The sequence below is a fragment of the Ursus maritimus genome, unplaced genomic scaffold, assembly GCF_017311325.1.
Source record: "Ursus maritimus isolate PB19 unplaced genomic scaffold, ASM1731132v1 scaffold_28, whole genome shotgun sequence".
Lineage (NCBI taxonomy): Eukaryota > Metazoa > Chordata > Mammalia > Carnivora > Ursidae > Ursus > Ursus maritimus.
In genome coordinates this window covers 1,054,032-1,074,680 of record NW_024425341.1, presented here as the reverse complement: position 1 = coordinate 1,074,680, position 20,649 = coordinate 1,054,032, and the positions used below count along the sequence as shown (strand labels likewise).

Below are 20,649 nucleotides of genomic sequence, written 5' to 3'. Positions count from 1 at the left end.
TGATCAGAGAGAATGCCCTTGGGCGGTCCCTTAAAGAGTGGGTGTGTTTTACTCCCAACACCCATCAAATCACTGGCCGCTTTGTGTGACCCATATTCTGATTAGCTTTATATTTGAATTCAAAGCTGCTTCTTCTGCAGGACCGCTCTTTCAGAGGAGGGCACAGGTCACAGCCTGGGGAGAGAAGCAGCCACTGCCTCTAGGCTGTCTCTGCCTGTCACCCATCCAGTCTCAGGGAGGACCAGGCCATCCTCAGCCGACCTCTGCCCAAGACACCAAATGTCTTTTGGTGGCTGGATGTGCAGACAGCCCGCCCGCTACTGGCGGTGCCAGGCGGGCCACTTGGTGAATGGGGCTTACTGCTCATCAACCTGAGAGGATTTCAGCTCGCTACTCCGTCCTCCTCAGCTGTTGATCCCCCAGTTTCTAACCCCACTCCTGCTCCCAGCACCGCCCCTAACCCCAGTGTTGAAAGAACTGCCACGGTCATCATCACCTGGCCTGCTAGGATGTGCAAGCCCATTTGAAATGGATAAGAAAAATAAATACATAAAAATGGAAAACAAACAGCAAAACCCTCAAATTACATTCAAAGAAAGGCTGAAGGGAGAATGTATTTAACTACTTGTTCTTTCTTCCAGTCATTAGCCTCAAAGAGAGCCATGTAACAGGCACACTTCCAGTGTGTGGGGCTGTGGGCAGCAGCAGAGAGTCGTGTGTTCGGGAAGCACTGTCTGGAGCTCCATCACACCACCGAGAGCACCTGCAAGAGGTCAGGTAAAGCCAGCCCCATGTGGTTTGGTTGTTGAGGCAGGTGTGGTGGAGGGTTACCGGGATCCTGACTCAGCTGGAAGGACGACTTTATGAAGGTACATCCTTTCAGCTGAAGGGAAATAAAATCTGATTTAGACCGACCGGGGTGGCAGGGGCTTGCCTCCCCGCCCCTGGCAGTCTGGGTTAGCACTGGCACTGCCCGACCTATTTGGGAGACAAAGCAGAGTTAATCCCAGAGGTCTCTGGGTTTGTAGTAAATCTTCTGGCCAAAAAGGCAGGTGAATACTTGAGGGTTTGTAATCAGGAATTCCTGAACAACTGAATCAATTTGTCAATGACCAATCTGGGGTAAAGACTGGTCACTGCTAACTTCGGGGTTGTCAAAATTCGACATTAAGAGAATGCCCTCTGCCATTTCTAATCCAGACTAAGGTGGCCATGTCTCTGCAAGCCATTTCAACCGGCTAATATATTCTGTGATTCCCTATTGTATCCCTTACTCTAAAAGATTCCCTTTCCCCCTGAAAATTCATCCCAGAAACTCTAGCAAACGGGCCACTGGTATACACGGCCCATGGGTTATATAAACTGAGTTCATAGCAGAGGAGCATGTGTGCATGAATCCTGGCTTTGTTGGACCCAAGAGGCTTTACATATTTCTTTTCTAAGCTCAGAATCCAATGGGTGACTTGAGTCACTCCTGTTTGAGAGCTGAAGCTCAGACAGGCTTAGTATTGTTTTTCTTTTAAGATTCCACACAGCTAGGGGGCGCCTGAGTGGCTCAGTCAGTTAAACTTCTGCCTTTGGCTCAGGTCATAATCCCAGGGTCCTGGGATTGAGCCCTTTGTCGGGAACCTTGCTCAGCAGGGAGTCTGCTTCTCCCTCTCCCTCTGACTTGTGCTCGCTCTCTCTCCCTAATATGAACAAATAATCTTAAAAAAAAAAAAAAGCCCACACAGCTGGTTAGTGATATAGCCAGGACTGAAGCCTAAACCTGCTAGACTTTCTACTACACTGAGCTCACTCACGACCGAACAATGTGTTTTTGCCACACAATAAAAAGAGCACTTTTGTCCTGTAAGGCTGCTGAGCATTTTCAATCTGGGGCAGAAGTAGGAAGCACGAGGATCCGGCAGAGGGACAGAAGCAAGCATAGCAAGTACACTGGAAATAGAAGGCTCGCGTCCACAGTGGAGGCAGTGAGCGCAAAATGAACACTGCAGAATGTCGAGTCTGTGATGCGGAAGGGAAGGAGAGGAGAAGCTGTTGGAAAATACAGCAGAAAAGGAGGGAGAGAGGAAAATGATGAGGAGATTACAGAAATGGAAAGCAGATGGGAGACATGCAAGGAAGATTTGTGGCCAGTCCTAAGGAGGGAAAGCGCAAGTCGAACAGATGTCTTCTTTAAAGACGTAACTGTAGAAACTTGCCTTCAGAAAGACCTATGGGATGCAGTCTGCACGTATTTACCATGTTCTCGGCAAGAAGGAAAGCCCAGAGGCCCCGTGAGACACATCCACGCACCCCTGGAGGTCATCTTTGTGTCTCCTGTGGGTCAAATGGCAGGCGTCCCAAGGAGGCTGTGTGTGAGGCCCGTCGCACGTGCTTGAACTCCGGGCCTCTGCAGGAAGTGGCCACTGCAGAACTTTTGGCCACGAATTCTTACCTTTTTTTAATCTAAAAGCATATTTGTGCCACATTAGCACATGCCATTCGTTTACACTTAAAAGGACTGTTAATTCCAAGGTGTGGCTCAGACAGGCAATTTTTGATAGAAATGCCCCTAAGATATTTTAAGTGACCTATCCATGCCCCATTTTCACTTTTTCTCCTTTTTCTTCTTAACTCTTCCTGTGTTTTTCCTCTTCTTGGTATAAGGTTTGAGCCCACTAGCACTTCTTGGCGTTGCTTAGCTGTGCTGGTGCCACTGACGGACAAAGTGACTTCCACGTGCATCCTCCTATAGCAGGGGAGGGGAGGAGACCAGAGCCAGGTGACCTGATGGGGCGTTAATGATCGTGAGGGTCTGGCAGTAGGGCTTGGCAGCCACAGAGGCTGGGATGACTGTAAGAGATTCTAGAATCTTACTGAGGGAGTTGAGAAAGAAAGGAATTGATGTGGGCACAGTCCTAAAGAGGTAGGCAGAGAGGAGTGCCTGGGGCTGGAACCCGGACAGTAACAGCAGGGAACACCCTAGACCAAGAAACCCTACGCAGGCCCGGGGGCTGGGCTTGTTGAGGCAACAGAAGAGGGGCGCAGGACCAGGGTTTGAACGTCCTTGCCTTAGGCCATAACTAGGGTCAGACATAGGGAGACTGTATCTAATAGCTGGGCTAGGATGAGAATTCAGGCTTCCTCAACCCCACTTGGTTTTAATCACTTTCTGAATTCTGTACCATTCTCTCTCCCTAAGAATTTCAAGTATCACTGCTGGCCATGATATCATCAAGCAATGGACAGTTTATTCCTGTGATTATTAATAACCAACAGGATAAAAAGTACAGAACTCAGATCCGCTCCCCCTTGTACTATTAGGTTAGTTCGGTCAGGTCATTTCCCATTTACTAAGTCATCCCACAGTAGGATGTTAGTGTCATTATATCTGGATATGACTATACTTATTTCCTCCAAAATAATTTTAGGCAGAGGCTGATGCTGGAATCATATGTCTTCATAATGATTAGTGACGACAGGGCACTTTTCTATTCATTTCAGAACTTTTAAGATTTCAGAACTAGATGAAATTAATAAAAATAAGCTAGTAAAAGCACCTTCTTTTAATTAAAATAGAACTACTATATGACCCAGCACTTCTACTGGGTATTTATCCAAAGAAAACAGAAAGACCCATTCGAAAAGATACATGTACCCCCTAGGTTCCTTGTAGCATTACTGACAGTAGCCAAGATAATGGAAGCACCCTTGGTGTCCAACAGTACATGAATGATAAAAAGAGGTGGTGTATATACACAATGGAATATTACTTGGCCATAACAAAGAATGAGATCTTGCCATTTCAACACAGATGGACCTTGATGGTGTTATGCTAAGAGAAATACATCAGAGACAGACAAATACCCTATGGTTTCACTTATATGTGCAATCTAAACAACAAACAAAACCAAGCCAAACTCCTAGATACAGAGCACAGACTGGTGGTTGCCAGAGGGAAGGAAGGCTGGGGTGGGGGGAAGTGGGAGGGAAGTCAAAGTGGGTGGGCAAAGAAGGGAGTCAACAGGTACGGGCTTCCAGTTATAAAATAAATAAGTCATGGGTATGTACAGCATGGTGACGATAGTGGGTAATGTTAGAGCGCATATTTAGAAGTTGCTAAAAGAGTAAATCTTAAAAGTTATCACAAGAAAAAAATTTCATAACTTTGTAAGGTGATGGATGGTAATTAGACTTACAGTGGTGATCATTTCACAGTCAAACATTTCAAATGTCAAATCGTTATGTTGTACACCTGAAACTAATTTAATGTTAAATGTCAAGTACACCTCAATTAAAAAATACCTTTTTTTTAAATTAGAAGTGAAAACTGAAGTTCAGAGAGCTACTGGTGGGAAGATATGGGTCCTGTGCGGTCTTTGCAATTCTAAAATGTGATGGCTGTTGAATCACAGAAATGACAGCTCAAGACAAGTCCTCTTGGACAAATGTCTCATTGACGGCTGTCTCTCAGACTATAGAGACACGCGGGACATTTCAGGTTAACACTTCACAATGATCTGTGTTTAAAAACTTTCTCATGAAAGCGCACACACGCACCCATACACACTCCCACATATACACACGTACCCCACCCTCTTCTCTGGTTACATTTTACACTGTCAGTGAGTGTTTTACACAACCAACAACCTCATGAACAAACTGCCACAACGTCTGCTTCCTTTGAAAAACTGCTGACGCTGGGCCTAGGCCTGGAGTGCAAGGAAACCTCCATCCTCCCAGAAGACGACTCGGCTCAGAGCATCCTGGACGCGGGGCAGAGCCCAGCCCCCTCGCTGGGCCCGCCGAGAGCTGCTTGCAGGTGGGGCGTGCGGACGCAGCGGGGCATAAGATTCCTGATGGAGCAAACTGCACCCCAGAGCGGAGCAGAGCCGGCTGGGCGCTTACTGTCCTCTCCCCTCTTCTTTCCTTAGCAGGAGGGCAGGCAGTAGAGCCACAGATGGTACGTGATGCCCATCAGCTTCTGTAATGACGTGAACTTCTGTGTGAGTTTCCAAGGGCTGCTCTAAGAAATTACCGTAAACTCAGTGGCTTAAGACAACAGAAATTTATTCTCTTATAAATCTGGAGGCTCGAAGTCTGAAACCAAGTGTCAGCAAGGCCACATTCCCCTCTAAGGCTCCAGGGAGGGTCCTGGCTTGTGGGGGCGGCCAGCACTCCTTGGCATTCCCTGGCTTGCAGCCGCATCACCAGTCTGTGCCTCTGTGGTCCCATGGCCGCCTCCCCTCTGCAGGTCTCTGTTCCCCAATCCCTCTCTCCCTATAAGGCTGCCAGTCCTTGGGTGGAGGGTCCATCACATCGGCAAAGACCCTCTTCCCAACTAAGGTCACATTCACAGGTACCAGGGTTTGGGACTTCCACCTATCTTCCTGGGGACACCATCCCACCCAGGACAAGTAGTCCTGCAACAGTGCACCCTCTGTGCTGGTCTGTCAGCACTAACACACAGCACCTCGCGTGTGCGCCAGAGTGGACAGGGCGAGCACTGTCCTGTTGTCCAGAACGAGGAAACGCCCACTCCCTACAGTCTGCAGTATTTCCTGCCGCGTTAAGCCTCTCCTCCTACGGTTTTAACTCCTCAATTTACATTCCCAACTTTGGTTTTTCCATGTCTTTTCCTTACTGCCTCCAACATGCATAATAAATGAAGTGTGTTTGCAGGGTTGTTTCAGCCACCAGTGAAGCCTTTTCTGCCAGCTCCCCGAAGCCAACACGGAACTTAATATAAACACAGTCCTGAGACATTTTCAAATGATGCAAAGAGGGACCGCAAAGGTCATAAGATAGTTCCCAGCAGCTACTGGTTTTTGAAGTACGCCTTAATTCCGAAAAGGTTTCAATTTCTTCTTTGTTCATTTTATATACATCATTAAGGTTGTATCCTTCATGTTAGGTAGTTGCTGAAATTGGGGATCATCTCCCTTTACGTTCGGAGTGAATAAACTCCAGCATTTGTGCAGAAGAGAGATTTCCATGGGGCTCCCAGGGCACTTCCCGGTGATCAGTGTTGGCTCTGCTGCAGGCTAACTTTGGCTTCACAAAGGTCTAGTTCAGCAGCGTTGACCCAGAGGAAAGGCCGGCTGGAGGGTGCGGGATGACACGACGGAGGCTGTCACTTGAAGAGCTCCAGGTAGTCGGGCGGCTCGTCCTGCTGACTGCAGGGGTACAGAAGGAGCTCTTTCCCCAGGGAAGTTATGGGTACCTCCTGTGAATCAGAAGGCAGAGATCAGACTGGGCTGTAGGTGGGCAGGTTGTTAGGACAATAGAGATAAGAAGGCCGTGCCCTTCCCTGCCTCCTCAGAGTACATAACTTCTTGTTTGCCCTTGATTTACATGAAGCTTTATTGGTTTATGACAGTCTTAAAAGAGATTTTTCTCATCTGCAATTTACCATGTACTCCTTTTCCCTTCTGGACTTGACTTCTCACTGAGTGTGGTCTCAGATGTGATCAGTGTGTGCACAGACATTTAGCATCTCCTACATTCTCTGCCCAGCGCGTTCTCCCTGAGTATGAGGAGGAACTAGGTTCAGTGATAAAGGAAATGCAATTAAGAATCCTGATTATCCGGAAGAATTAGCAAAGACTAATCCCCCTGTTACTCATCTCAACCTTTTTCCTTGTAATTGCCTTCCATTGCTAGAGCTGCTGCAGGACAACAAGGCACAGAGCCCACGCGGTCTGCAGACCGGTTCACCTTGTGGTAGTCCACCAGCGCCGCCAGGGTGGCGTGCCGCAGCCGGTCCACGCCCAGGAAGCTGTAGGAGTCTGCCGAGGCGTCTATGAGGAAATGCTTACAGCCGTGCTCGGAGACGTAGGACAGGGCATAGCCTTTGATCCTTTCACTGACGCGGATCAGAAAACTGCCCGGCTCGCATGTGCTCAGAAGCTCATTTGCTCTCCTTAACGTAAGAATCCCTGTGGGAAAGAAAAGCAGGTGTCTCAGCCCAATCATTTCCAGAACTGTCTTCCGTTACTATAGCTGTGTGGATAAAGTTTAGTAAAAAGGAAGAGCAATTCAAGTCCATTTTGGACTTAAGAATATAGTACAGTATCATTCATCTTCTGGTATTTGGCAACTGGGCAAGCAGGGTAGGTGACAGCAGCCAACGGATAATAGAAAAGAGAGTGTCAGTGTTCAACCTTCAGAATACGTGGCCACCTGTGCACCCGGTTATAACACCACAGGTGTTAGGCAGCTCTGAGTCTGGTAGGACCCTTCACAGGCGTCCTGGAAGCATTCGAGCTGGAAGGGGACTGGAAGGGGACTGGAAGGTATCCTCCTCGGCTTCTTGATGAGGACTCTGTGGCCTGGAGCGTGATCCTGCCTGGTCTTAAACAGTGGTTCTCCCCCAGGACAACGTCTGGAAATGTCTGAGAGACATTTTGGTTGTCGGGGGAAGAGGATGCTATGGGCGTCCAGTGCACAGAGGCCGGGGACACTGCTAAACCCCCTACAGAGCACAGGACAGCTTCGCACTACAAAGGATCGTCCAACCCAAATATCAATAGTGCTGTGCTGAGTAGCCTGGTCTCGGAGTCCGCAAGTTAGTAATAGAACCAGGAGGGACCCAGGTCTACAAGTCTTTCTACCGTAGTTACTCCTAAAGGATGCTGCAGTGGCATTTAAAGGAGTAGAAGTATATACACATATGTATATATGGATACACATATGCTCATATATTATATCTTCATATATGTCTGCCTTCATATATATTCAAAATAAAACTCTTCATTTATATGAAGTTTTATATGTATATATACATTAGAGGCCTCATGAATTCACACTAATTCAGACCAGCTTTTCTCCCAACTAGTCCAAACTCGTGAGGTTTGACTCCTATCCCCGATTTCCCTTCTTATTCCTACGGTAGTCCATCAGACGAATCGGTGGTGTTGTGAGACATGCAGAGAGCGCACGGACACAACATGGAGAGAAGGTGGAGTCATTCACCACATCAGCAGGCTCGGATTCGGGAGGACGAGCGGCATTCTCCCCGTGATCCCGTTCACCTCGGTAGACAGAAGCTCTTACTTCTCCTGTTCCACAGTTAGCTCCATATTGATACTCTGTACCTTACCATCAGGGAAACCCCCCCAAAAACCCTCCTGGTGAAAAGGCAATGGATGGGTGATTATAGCCCTTTAGTCGTGCTGTTAGTAAAGTTAATCCAGAATAGAACCCTGATTACCCAGATTATGACATCAAATAAAAGCATTGCTACTTTCTAGGGTGCCCGGGTGGTGTAGTGGGTTGAGCTTGATTCTTGATTTCAGCTCAGGTTGTGGTCTCAGGGTCATGAGATTGAGCCCCGCATTGGGCCTCGTGCTAAGTGTGGAGTCTGCTTAAGATTCTCTCTCCCTCTCCCTCTGCCCCTCCCCCCTGCTGTCGCACCTGCTCTCTCTCTCTCTCTCTCTCTCTCAAATAAATACATCTTTTTTAAAAAAGCCATCTCTATTTTATTTTTTGTAAGTAGACCTTTAATAAAGAGGGGAATAAAAAGTCACCAGTTCTCTCCTAGCCAAGACCAACCAACCAGCCCTTCTGCCTTCTCTTCTCCCATGTACTTTTCGGGAGGCCCCAGGGCTGCACCTCAAAGTCACAGTGTTCAACCCCTGTGAGGCTCAACCCCAGTGAAACACCAGGATTAGAACTGGGGGTGTTGAAACGGCTTGGCAGATCCCCCCACTCCCAGATAGGAGCTATCCCTGGAAGAGTCCTGGCCTCTCTTCTGAGATCTCCAGCTCGACTGCACCGAGGCCCAGCAAGGTTACCGATGACTGTGCATTATTTGCATCACCTCCAGTTACCCTCCTGCCCTTTCTTTGATGCGACGTGGGCCAATGGAAACTGCAGGCACCGCCGACACTGAGTGAGCCTCCTGGGTCAGCTGCTGCACTGTCCACTTCAGGTGCTCAAGGGGTGCCCATATAAGCTGCAACAGGTACGGACTGCTGCTTCCGTTGGTCTGTTCTACCTTTCTAAACACACCCAAGCCTCTTGACAAATTACAGATGACAACCATAATCTGAAACAAGGCAACAGGTAACCAGCCTACCCCAGGACTAAACATGACTGAAGTTTCAAGACTCGGCATTTGATTGTCCATGAAACCAGGGATATTTTTCACTGAACATTGAAAACTCCCCTTGGAGGTGAGTGAAGGAGAAGCAAGCACTCTGGAAAAAAGATTTCTCTCTTCTTCCAGACTTACTGACAGGCTAACTCTGAAATTCCAAGTTACTTCAACAGATGGGGTAGATGTTATAATTTATAACATTGGCATGTTATCCAGATGGATTTAGGTTCCTAAAATGAAAGCTATTCTGGAAAATTATAACCGAACCTGGATTAAGTTAGGTTAAGTTCCTCCTAAAATCAGGTCAGATAGTAGCTCTAAATCAAACTTCCCAAGAGCCTCTCAAACCGTATTATTGCCCACGACATGCAGGTCTTGGCGCTGTGTAACCTCCAGAGACACCAGAACACAATGAAATGATTTTGTGGCAATCATAAGTCATAACGGAGACTCAAACACAGTGGTTCTGACGGCTGGTTCAGAAGTGAAGTGTGTGGAGACCACACTTTGTTCTTTCTGCTTCACCACAGCATTATCGTTCCTGAAGAGCATCCTCTTTTGGCTCATCTGATGATACTGGTCCATGTACTATTTGTCACGATTCCATTGAAGGTGGAGAGGCTTGGCTATGATTGCTGCCAAGCAGAGAGCTTTGTCTGCCTGCAAAGAGCGTTCTTGACCACAAAGCCAAAATCCAGGGTGAGATATTAATCGCTGTGGACTCGGGCAATCTCCTTACCCTGGTGCATGACTCTAAGAATTCTGAAGCAGTGGTCTTTATCCGGCTCCCTAAAGGCAGTGATGCCTCCAGGCAGCCTTCCTCTGACCAGCTCCCTCCACATGTATTATAAGAACCAAGCCTATGTGAGTTCACAGGAGGATTTCTGTTCTAGCGACGAGGAGTAAATAAAAAGCTTTCTTTTACTTCATCAATTTTTGAAATGAGCCAGATCTTCCCCCAGCACTGCTCTATTTTAAGCTGCATCCAGGCGGGGGGTGCCAGAACAACTACAGTCTAGAAGAAAGCAGATGTCACTGCGTAAGCAAGGTCTTACTGGATAGCTTCTGCCTCTTGAAGAGCCGGGGGCAGAGCTGGCTACAACCCCTGAGAGCCTCAACACCCAGCCTGGAGGTTCACAACAGCAGGAGTTGGGGGGGAGCAGAGAGGAACGTCCCACTCCTTTCTATGTATGATGCCAGGGCACGCTCTAGGACAGTGCTATTCAACAGAATTTTCTGTGGCAATGGAAATGCCTGGGCTGGCCATGTGGAAGCCATTAGCCACAAGTGGCTACTGAGTACCTGAAATGTAGCTAGTGTGACTCAACCTTTCATTTTATTTGATTTTAATTAATTTTGGTGTAAAGAGTCACATATAACTAGTGGCTACCATATTGGACAGCACAGCTTTAAACCCACTGGAGTGAAGGGAAAGCCCCATGACAGGCCCAGGAGGACTATTTTTTGCACAAAAGAGGGTGAATAGACCCTAAGAGACTTGAAATAACTCAGAAACCCTAGCATCGCCCTCGGAAATCCAAGTGGCAGCAGCCACCCTACAGAAGGAGGACAGGTCAGTGGGATGCCCTTCTCCTCGACTTCCTTCTGGAAAATACCTACTCGTTCTCCAAGATGCAACTCAATAGCATGAAGTTTTTTGACTTCTCCCTGAGCAGTAAGTCAAGGTTCCTCTATACCTGCTGAGCACATTCCCACCTCCACCTGAGACTCACCCGGTCTATCCGGGGTCTCCCCTGGCTCCCCCCCCCCATCCTGGCATGTACCATCCACAGCTCTATCAGAGCACTTACAGCACATTCGACTCTGTCTCTCCCTGCCCCATATCCTTGTGATCTCCTAGAAGGCAACTACCACACCTTATTTATTTTCACACTCTCAGCACCTGTCATTTACAAGATGCCCAGAAAGGTCTGATGAGTAATTCTGTCTTATAATCAGGTCAGAAATTTTCTTCTCTGGGACACTTCCATGCAGCCATTGCCTCTAGTCTGAGCATTATTATGTATAAGGACCAGGGGTGCATTCTGGGTTTCTCTGAAGCACCACTAACTTTGTTTATATGTGTACATCTGTATGACCTACGTCCGGAATCTGGAAAATACGTGTTTAAAAACCAAATGAAAGGTAACCAAGTAATAGTAGTATATAAAGTTCTTAATGTTTGCCTGGCACTCCTCAAATGGTGCATTACTTCATTTAATCCTCAAAGCAGCCTGACAGACAGGTACCGTTCCTACCCTCAAATCTCCGATGAGCAACACCTGCATCACAGAGAGTTCATAATGTGCTTCAGGTCACTTAGGTAGGCAGGAGAAGCACTGGTCTTGAACCCAGGCAATCTGACCCCAGAGTCCAGGCTCTCACCCGCTCAACCAGAATACTACCCCTGTGCTAGCATTTTGCACTGCTTAACGTGCCTCCACTTACTATTTCATTTAATTCCCAAACAATTCAAAATAAATAGAACTGGTATTATTACCATTTCCACACAGATGGGAAAACTGAAGAATAGGTATATGCCCAAGGCTATAGGATTAGTTAGTGATGGTTTCAGGTCTCTTGTCTCTCACTCAAGTATTTTGCTTTTTAACCCCCTGGGCTCATGAAATTTTCCTGAAATTGTCTGAAAATAAACTATGAGCATTTATTTCACAAAGAGGTGTTCATTTCTAACGTGGGCAACATACAGCGGGGGTGGGGGTGGGTGGTGTGGTGCTGGGGGATAGAGAGAATCCCGAAGCAGATTCCCAGTTGAGCCTGGAGCCTGATGTAGGGCTTGATCCCAGGACCCCGAAATCATGACCTGAGGCTGAGATCATGACCTGAGCCAAAATCAAGAGTTGGACGCTCAACTGACTGTGCCACCCAGGTGCTCCTGACCAGGCAACATAGAGCAGATGTCTCTTTCAGTGATGACTTAAGTAGAGTCACCTGGATGTAGAATCAATGCATCAATGACCTCTGCCACCACCCCTAAGCTCAGGATGCCTGTTGCCAGAGATGGAAAAGCCCCAGAGCACGGCAGCCTTCAACATTTCCCTGGACTACACCTCAGATCTGCTGAGAGCTGCCTGGGGGCTGCCCTTCCAGAGCTCTGCCAAGAAGCTCTCATTCCTTCTTTTGTCATCTGTCCTATATTCTCTGCTTCTTGGGCTGCCCGGAATACCCTGCAGGGAGGAGACAACGCTAAGAAAACTTTCATGAAGGAACTCACCTCCGCTGTTAAGGTGACCTCAAAGTCCCACACTACAAAGTGACTAGATCAGGGGTGAATAAAAGAAAACACGGAGTTTTAGAAGAACTTCTTCCCAAGTAGCAACCCTGCTAAATGCAAAGTGCACACATTATCCATAGGAGGTCTTAAACTTGGACACGAGCTCTGTATTTTCCCACTACTTCCTTCATTATGCTTTCCTTAACCCCGTCAATATTTAAAGGAAGTATTTTCGGAGAGGCTCTGGGACCCGCGCTAGACCCTCTATCTAGAGGGAGATACACTGTGATGCCAAGCTCTCACCCTTCAGGTCTCAGGCCCCTTGGGATGAGGAAAAATAGAGCTCTCAAAATATTATTCATACTGTTTCCTTAATAATTCAAGAATTAAAATTACATCACTTGTTCTTTCTTCATTGCCGTAATGGCTAATGCTTATTAGGGCTTCCTGTGTGTCACATTCAGCTCTAAGTACCTCACATATTATTAACTCATGAATCTTTCGAATGATTCTGTGAGGCAGGTAAAATCACTGTCGGCATTATACAGAGAGACAGACGTTCAGACGTCACGTGACTTGCCTAAGGCCATACAGCTGGTTGGTGGGGGCTGGGATTTGGCCCCAGAAAAGTGCTCTTAACCACTACACTCTGCTGCCTTCTTTCCCAGCATACAGAAAGAGNNTCCAAATTTTATAATCAGACCATGTGATGACAAAGAAAACTCTGGCAATGAAAGCACAGATTAAAAGTACTTCTGTAGTGGCGCCTGGTGGCTTAGTCGTTAAACGTCTGCCTTTGTCTCAGGGCATGATCCCAGAGTTCTGGGATCGAGCCCCGCGTCAGGCTCCTCCACGGGAAGCCTGCTTCTTCCTCTCCCACTCCCCCTGCTTGTGTTCCCTCTCTCGCTGGCTGTCTCTCTCTCTGTCGAATAAATAAATTTAAAAAAAAATCTAAAAAAATAAAATAAAATAAAATCATAGTTGGGAATATATTTAAAAAATAAAAAAATAAAAATAAATAAAAGTACTTCTGTAAATACCGGAATCCTCCTTTCCATAAAAAATCTGAAGTCGAACCCCCAAAGCAAGTCACTCTCTTTTGCCCCTCACCCACCCAGTCCCCCCTTTCCTTGCCTGCAAGGTCCTTTTAGGTCGCTCCAAGAACACAGTGTAAACTACAAGACCGGAGCCCTGGGCATCGGTAATGGCAAGCATGGGGCTCCAGGGCACATGCAGGCCATGACACTCAGTGACTGGCAGCATTAGGGGAAGACTCAAGTGCATCATTTGAAAAACTCAAGTAAGCAAGGCCTTTGGGGTTAATGGACTATTCCCAACATTAATGGAAATACATACTAACATTTTTGCAGCTAGTTTGCTGCACTGGGTAATTTATAAGAAAAGTCAGGTTCTTCCAAAAAACCACATAATAATGCATAGTATGTGCTGCAGAAAAGCTAGCTCTTTTCAAGACTGAATAAATGTACATAGCTTTACCTTCTTTATGTTTCCTCTTCAGTTACTTTGGAAATCTGAATGAATACTGGGCAGTCAGATAGGAGAACTATGGAGAATAATTCAAAGCGCTCTGATGTTTAATGTAGATGAAGCCTTCATGCTAAAATGCAGGTGAAGTCCCAGGGCTCCGTGCGAAAGCTATGCCGGTCCCTCTCCAGGGTAGGACAGTGACTGCCGGGGTAGGCACCTGCCATTGTCCTTCCCTGCCACACACAAACATGACATATTCTTGCTGCTGGCCGCAGCCTAGCCCACTCCACGAAGTGTTTGAATCATATATGTGAGCAAGGCAGGATGTGCTTAGTAAAGACAGAAGCTTGAAAGTCTCTCTGTGGGGGGCGGGGGTAGAAATCTGATGGCCCCACAATGAACAAATCACCACTCCTCAGCAAAATAGTTGAAGGACAGATTATCACTTATGAGTGCCAGTTCCCAGGTTCATTAAGATTTTAGCCTGACCGAAACCTTGGGCAGGCTCCGGGAGGCTTTGTCTGTGCCATCCCTCCCATTGTGTGCAGTCAGCCTCGGGGACTGCGCAGCAGGGGGTGTGGGCTGGCACGTGCCCGGGGAGTGGGACGCAGGACTCCATACGGATGCTCGGCTCCAGAGAACCAAAGTCCCGGAGAGCAGCTGCCTCCACAGAACCGGATAGGACTTGCTCTCCCAGCAGAAGGAAACTTTGGAGGCATGTGTCAAAAATGGAAGCAATCAAAATAGCTGCAGTGTGAACTGTACCGAAATCCCACAGATGTGAAAGGGATTTGCTTTTTAAGTAGCTTAAAATATAAAATATTGGGACTAAAAGCATTGAGAGGCAGGTTCAATTATAAACCATGACAGCAAAAGACATCCACAACAGATCAGGATGGAAACATTTCCCCAGCAGGCTAATTATATCCATATTTGAATAAGGAAGCATGCATTACATTTCAGAGGCGTAATGATCAGCTATTGGTGCATAACGCAAATATGTGAATTCTCCAACAACAGAAGCAATTAGAAAATTCCTAAATCAGAAATTTGTTTATACACTTATTGCTAGCTTCCCCTCCCCTTCCTACTTCCAGTCCCCGCTGAATTCTAAGCTCCTGAACACTGCTGCATATTAACAGGAGACAGGGTATGCTAATGGAGAGAGTGAAGAAATGAGTCTGTAGGTTTCTGAACAGACTTCAAACTTCAGTTTTATTCATTTGTTGGCCCTCTGCTTGAAGAAGTATAAAAAAACATGTGAGTATAGTTAATTAGATATCTACACACTTTGGATACTCATAACCAGGAATCAGAAAAAGTAAAATGACTTTGCAGGACATTAAATTTAGCCAGGAGGGCTCCCAACACGAATCTCCAACTTTACAAACATTCCAGACCGTAACGTGTGTCTTACAGACTGCTCTAATGCGGTGACCAGATGCGAGAAGGAAACGAGTACACACAAGGACTGTATTTCAGGGTCATGGCAGTCCGACAGGATGAGAGGAGGGTGATAGAGAGAGAAGAAAACAATCCTTCCTAAGGAAACAAAACCAAACAGACTTAATTACAGTATTCAGAAGATTTTAAATCTAGAAAATAGAAGATATTATTTTAGCATGTCTAGGACTCATTCCCATCTCTCTGTGCCTTCCCTCCCGACCCTGTGCTCAACCTCGACTGGCAATGTTCTGCTCAACTTTTCTAAACAACTTTATTCCCTGTCTGGGCAGTTGTCCTTTTGTCCTTCCAAATTCCTGTTGCTTTCTGGGTGACCTCCTGGGTTCTGGGATTTTTAAGGACAGATCCTAAGTAAATACTTGTTAAAATAGCATAGGACAGTTTTAGCAATAATTAAGATCTATTTTATTGAAGTGCTGCATAATCCTCATATATGATGCTATTATGGCAATATTTTGTGGCAGGATTAGGATTATAATGAAGAGAAAGGCAGAGAGAGCAGGAATGGTGAATTTACTTTTAAGCTGTTCAGTTCTGGTGAGCCATAGTAACAGAAACACTATGTGCCAGGCACTGTTCTAAGTATGTTACATATATCAGATGATACACTTAAAAAAAAAAAACGACAGTGTAGATATTATTAACCCCACTTGAAAGAGGAGAACGACATAACTCAAACCTAGGTTTTCTGGTCTTGGAGTCTTGCGCTAAGCTTACACTATATAGTTAACCCTCAACACAGGTTTGAACTGCATGGGTGCACTTGTATGTGGATTTTTTTTTTGATACAGTACTGTAAATGTATTTTCTCTTTCTTATGATTTTCTTAATAATGTTTTCTTTACTTTATTATAAGAATATTATCATACATATAACATAAAAAATATGTGTTAATTAACTGTTTATGTTATTAGTAAGTCTTGTGGTCGACAGTAGGCAGTTCGTAGTTAAGTTTCTGGGAAGTCCAAATTTATTTGTGGATTTTCAACTGTGCAAAGGGTTGGCACCCCAACTCCCACATTGTTCAAGGGTCAGCTGCACTATCTTTCTATGCAAAGAGCTAAGAAAACTCTGCGCCTCTTGGACTTTACATTTTTTAAAAATCAGCTTGAGATATAATTTATATACGATAAAATTCACCAATTTTAAGTGCAAATGATCGATTTTGACAAATGTATGAAGTTAGGTAACCACTACCACAAAATATATAGATTCCATTTCTATTACTCCCTTGTGGCCTTGGGGCATTGTATTGAAGATTTGAGTGCTACATATCTGCTTCTTGAAATTCTACCTGGGAGGGAGCAAAATAGTGTCTGGACAAAAATGTGCTTTTTCCTTATTCTCATAGGTGGGGGTGGGGCAAAACTTATGCTGAATGAAGGTTCCTTGACAGTTTTACTTCACCACTGACCGTGAGATTTCGTGAACTCATTCATGTATTGGAGAAACAAATCTCTGTGGTATTACTGTTCACTGATTTAAATGTCCGACTTATAAAAAAAGCAATGACATGGGCGTTCCCACTTGTATTAGTGGTCAGATATGCTGTGACTTGAAATTAAGTAGATCTGGCTCTGAATATTGCCACTACTTGTAGAAGCCTGAAAAGAACTTAACATCTTAGTTCCTAGGTTCTTACTCTATAAAGTGGGAATAAAAGTTACTTCCCTTAAAGTGCTCAATGTAATACCTGGCACATATTAGACCCTCAAAAAATTACAGCTCCAGCAGAATATAATATGTATATTGTAACATACTGCACAACAGGTAAAACGAATGAGCCAGTCTACATTTATAAACAAAGAAAAATCTAGATAATGTAATGTTGGGAAAAAACTCAAGTCGCAGAAAAATGCCTATAACGTGATACCATGTAAATGTTAAACACAATATTGCATGTTTTATAGAAGCATATATATTTGTCTTATATATTTTTAATATATTTTATAAAAATGCAGGCACATATACATATATAATGAGTATAGAAATATGGATGAAAAGGATAACTTCAAAAGAGTGGTTCACCCGTGGGAAAGAAGTAAATAGAGTCAATAAGGGAGTAAAAGAGAGGGCCTTAATTCTGTCAGGCTTTATTTCTTAATAAGAAAAACAGATATGAGGTAAATATGGCTTCTAACATTCACTGTATCCTAGAAAGTAGAGATAACATTTGTCACATCATTAGTGTTACTTACAGTTTCCTTTGTACTCTGTTCAAAATATTTCCTAATCAAAACAAAATTGTTTTTTAAACGAGGGAAGGGAAGAACACCCTGCATGATGTGGGTAGTTGAAGGCCTTAAAAGAACAAAAACTGACCTTCCCTGAGCAAGAAGGGATTCTGCCAGTGTTCAGCCTTTGGACTCGTGCTGCCAGTCTTCCCTGAGTCTCCAGCCTGCTAGCCTACCCAGATTTGGGGCCCATCAAGCCACCAGTCATGTGAGCCAGCTCCCTACGATGCTGGCCAGAGAAGGATCTTCAGGAAGAACAACTGCAGACGCCCTAGGAAAGGGGCGAGTGTGGTGTGTCGGGGACAGGAAGGAAATGCGTGGTGGAAAGCAGAGATCAAGGCAGGGTTCTGGGAGGAGCGGGGTTTGAGATGGAACTGGAGCAACGATCCGATTGAGCTGGACCAAAAAGTCCAGCGAAAGTTGCGCCCCCATGGCCTCTGTGAGAAAAGCTTGCTGAGAGAGGAGCAGAAGTGGGGAGACTGCATAACTAGATGTGCTTGAGATCATCGGAAGAGGCTCACAAAGTGGACTTCAGTACTGCATTTGCGGATCTCTCCTGCACTTGGGATTTTCCTCGCTCTCACCTGTGGGAGATCAGAGGCAATACCCACTTGACTGCCTACTGAACTGGCACCCACAGCTAAATGTTTGCCTCATCATGACCCCAGGTGGCAAAGGAAACCTGAGACAAAGATGTGGGGTCTCTGTGCTGGTGCTTCCTGGGGTCTTGTCCTTGGTCTTCTTACCATTCTTCTCAACTCACTCCTGGAGAATGTCGTCCCCTCCCATGCTTTTCATAGTGTGCTGATGACTCCGCTCTATTATCTCTAGCACTGATCCATTAATCCAATTACCAAATGGGTATTTTCACAGGACTGCCCCAAAGACATTCCAAACTCATCATATCCCAAATAAATTCATTATCTCCTCTCTTTTTTAATCCTGGTAATCTCCTGATCCTCTCGTGTTCCTTCTCCCACCTTCCACCCGGCTCCACAAACGAAGGATCCAGTGGTCTTCATTTCCCTTGTCCTCTCCTACCCACTTCCATTCCGTCTAAAGCTAATGAAAAGAAAAGGGTGAAAGTACAAACTTCCGTGGGGAAAAATTAGCTGACCAAAACAGTAATATAATAAAGGCAGCCCCCAGTGTTCATAGCAGCAATGTCCACAGTAGCTAAATCGTGGAAGGAGCCGAGATGCCCTTCAACAGATGACTGGATTAAGAAGTTGTGGTCCATATATACAATGGAATATTACTCAGCTATCAGAAAGAGCGAGTTCTCAACATTTGCTGCAACATGGACGGGACTAGAGGAGATAATGCTAAGCGAAATAAGTCAAGCAGAGAAAGACAATTATCATATGGTTTCTCTCATCTATGGAACATAAGCACTAGGATGATCGGTAGGGGAAGAAAGGGATAAAGAAAGGGGGGTAATCAGAAGAGGGAATGAAGCATGAGAGACTATGGACTCTGAGAAACAAACTGAGGGCCTCAGAGGGGAGGGGGTGGGGGAATGGGATAGACTGGTGATGGGTAGTAAGGAGGGCACGTATTGCATGGTGCACTGGGTGTTATACACAACTAATGAATCATCGAACTTTACATCGGAAACCGGGGATGTACTGTATGGTGACTAACATAATAAAAAAACATTTAAAAAAAAGAAAGGCAGCTTATGGAGTGTGTGATAACAGAAGGAAGATGGTAAACCAATACAGAAGCGCTACCAGCCCATTATTTCAAACAGGGCTTGTGATCAATAATTATATTTCAAAAATATAAGATATGATCTATCCTCTCTTTATCATAGAAACACATGAAATTTTGTCTTCTTAAAACAGAAGAAAATGACTTACACTGAGTACATGGCTGTGTACTATTTCATTATATTGCATCATATTAGTTATTTTGTTTATGACTATGATAAATGTTTATATAAGTGAAAAAATAGGGGTGCCTGGGTGGCACAGCGGTTAAGCGTCTGCCTCCGGCTCAGGGCGTGATCCCGGCGTTCTGGGATCGAGCCCCACTTCAGGCTCCTCCGCTATGAGCCTGCTTCTTCCTCTCCCACTCTCCCTGCTTGTGTTCCCTCTCTCGCTGGCTGTCTCTATCTGTGTCGAATAAATAAACAAAATCTTTAAAAAAAAAAAAAAAGAAAGAAAATATATGAATGACAATAGCAACTAATAAGTTATTATATGTAAAACTCAAGAACTTGTTTTTTTTAACCAAAGCTCCAACTGGATTTTTAGTCTAACTTTATCTTCCTAGCTTTTAGCAACTGTTTCAAATGGAATTGCCTGTTAAAGTACCAGGATTTTTAAACATCAACCAACATTTTCAATTTCTCATTTCCTGTTATTAAAATGAACTACCACCCTTGTAATCAGGGATGACAACATCTTCTGCCCAATGACACATAAACTATAAAGTACTGATTTCATCAGTGCTTATTTTAAAAAGGAAAAAAAAAAGGCAACATGAAACATTCATCTTTTGACACTGACGTCACTCTTCCTTCCAATGTCTTCTGAACCAAATGGAAAGGAAGAGGCTTATGACCCAGTCCTAAGAGGGAAAGGAGCTCCTCAGGGAATGGACAATTACTAAAGCCTGAATCACCAAAGAATCCGTATTTTCAAGGGAAGCTAGACAGTTGCATAATTATTTGATGTGAAAGCAACCCTTTAACAGAAGGCCTACTACAAATAATTTTTTTCTTTTTAGAAGTTTGCCATGTTATTTGTGTGTTACATGATACTAATTAAAAGAGAGAAGGTTTCGGGATGCCTGGGTGGCTCAGTAGGTTAAGAATCTGTCTTCAGCTCGGGTCATGATCCCGGGGTCCTGGGATCGAGCCCCACATCAAGCCCTGCACTGGGCCTCGAATTGGGCTCCCTGCTCAGCAGGGAGTCTGCTTCTCCCTCTGCCCCTACCCTCCTGCTCATGCTCTCTCTCACTCTCTCACACCCTCTCTCTAATAAATAAAATCTTTAAAAAAAATTTTAAAAGAAGCCTTCAACATGATTCAAACCAAGATACCCTTTAGGACAAGTGTGCTCAGTGAGAGAACCTTATTTTTGTTTTAAAGCAAAAGAAGGGGGAATGAAACATGAGAGACTATGGACTCTGAGAAA

General features: G+C 45.1%; 1 protein-coding gene across 2 annotated transcripts in view; it reads right to left on the bottom strand.

Moving 5' to 3' along the window:
- Window positions 1-5,304: 5,304 nt before the first annotated feature.
- Window positions 5,305-20,649, bottom strand: part of SH2D4A (SH2 domain containing 4A) — a 53,257-nt gene continuing 37,912 nt past the window's right edge. For both annotated transcript variants that reach the window (XM_008706264.2, XM_040643191.1), the window contains 2 exons: window positions 6,703-6,923; window positions 5,305-6,211 (listed from right to left, as the gene is read on the bottom strand). In XM_008706264.2, coding sequence (XP_008704486.1) covers window positions 6,119-6,211; window positions 6,703-6,923 — 314 coding nt within the window. In that variant the 3' untranslated portion in view covers window positions 5,305-6,118. The remainder of the gene's footprint in view (window positions 6,212-6,702; window positions 6,924-20,649) is intronic.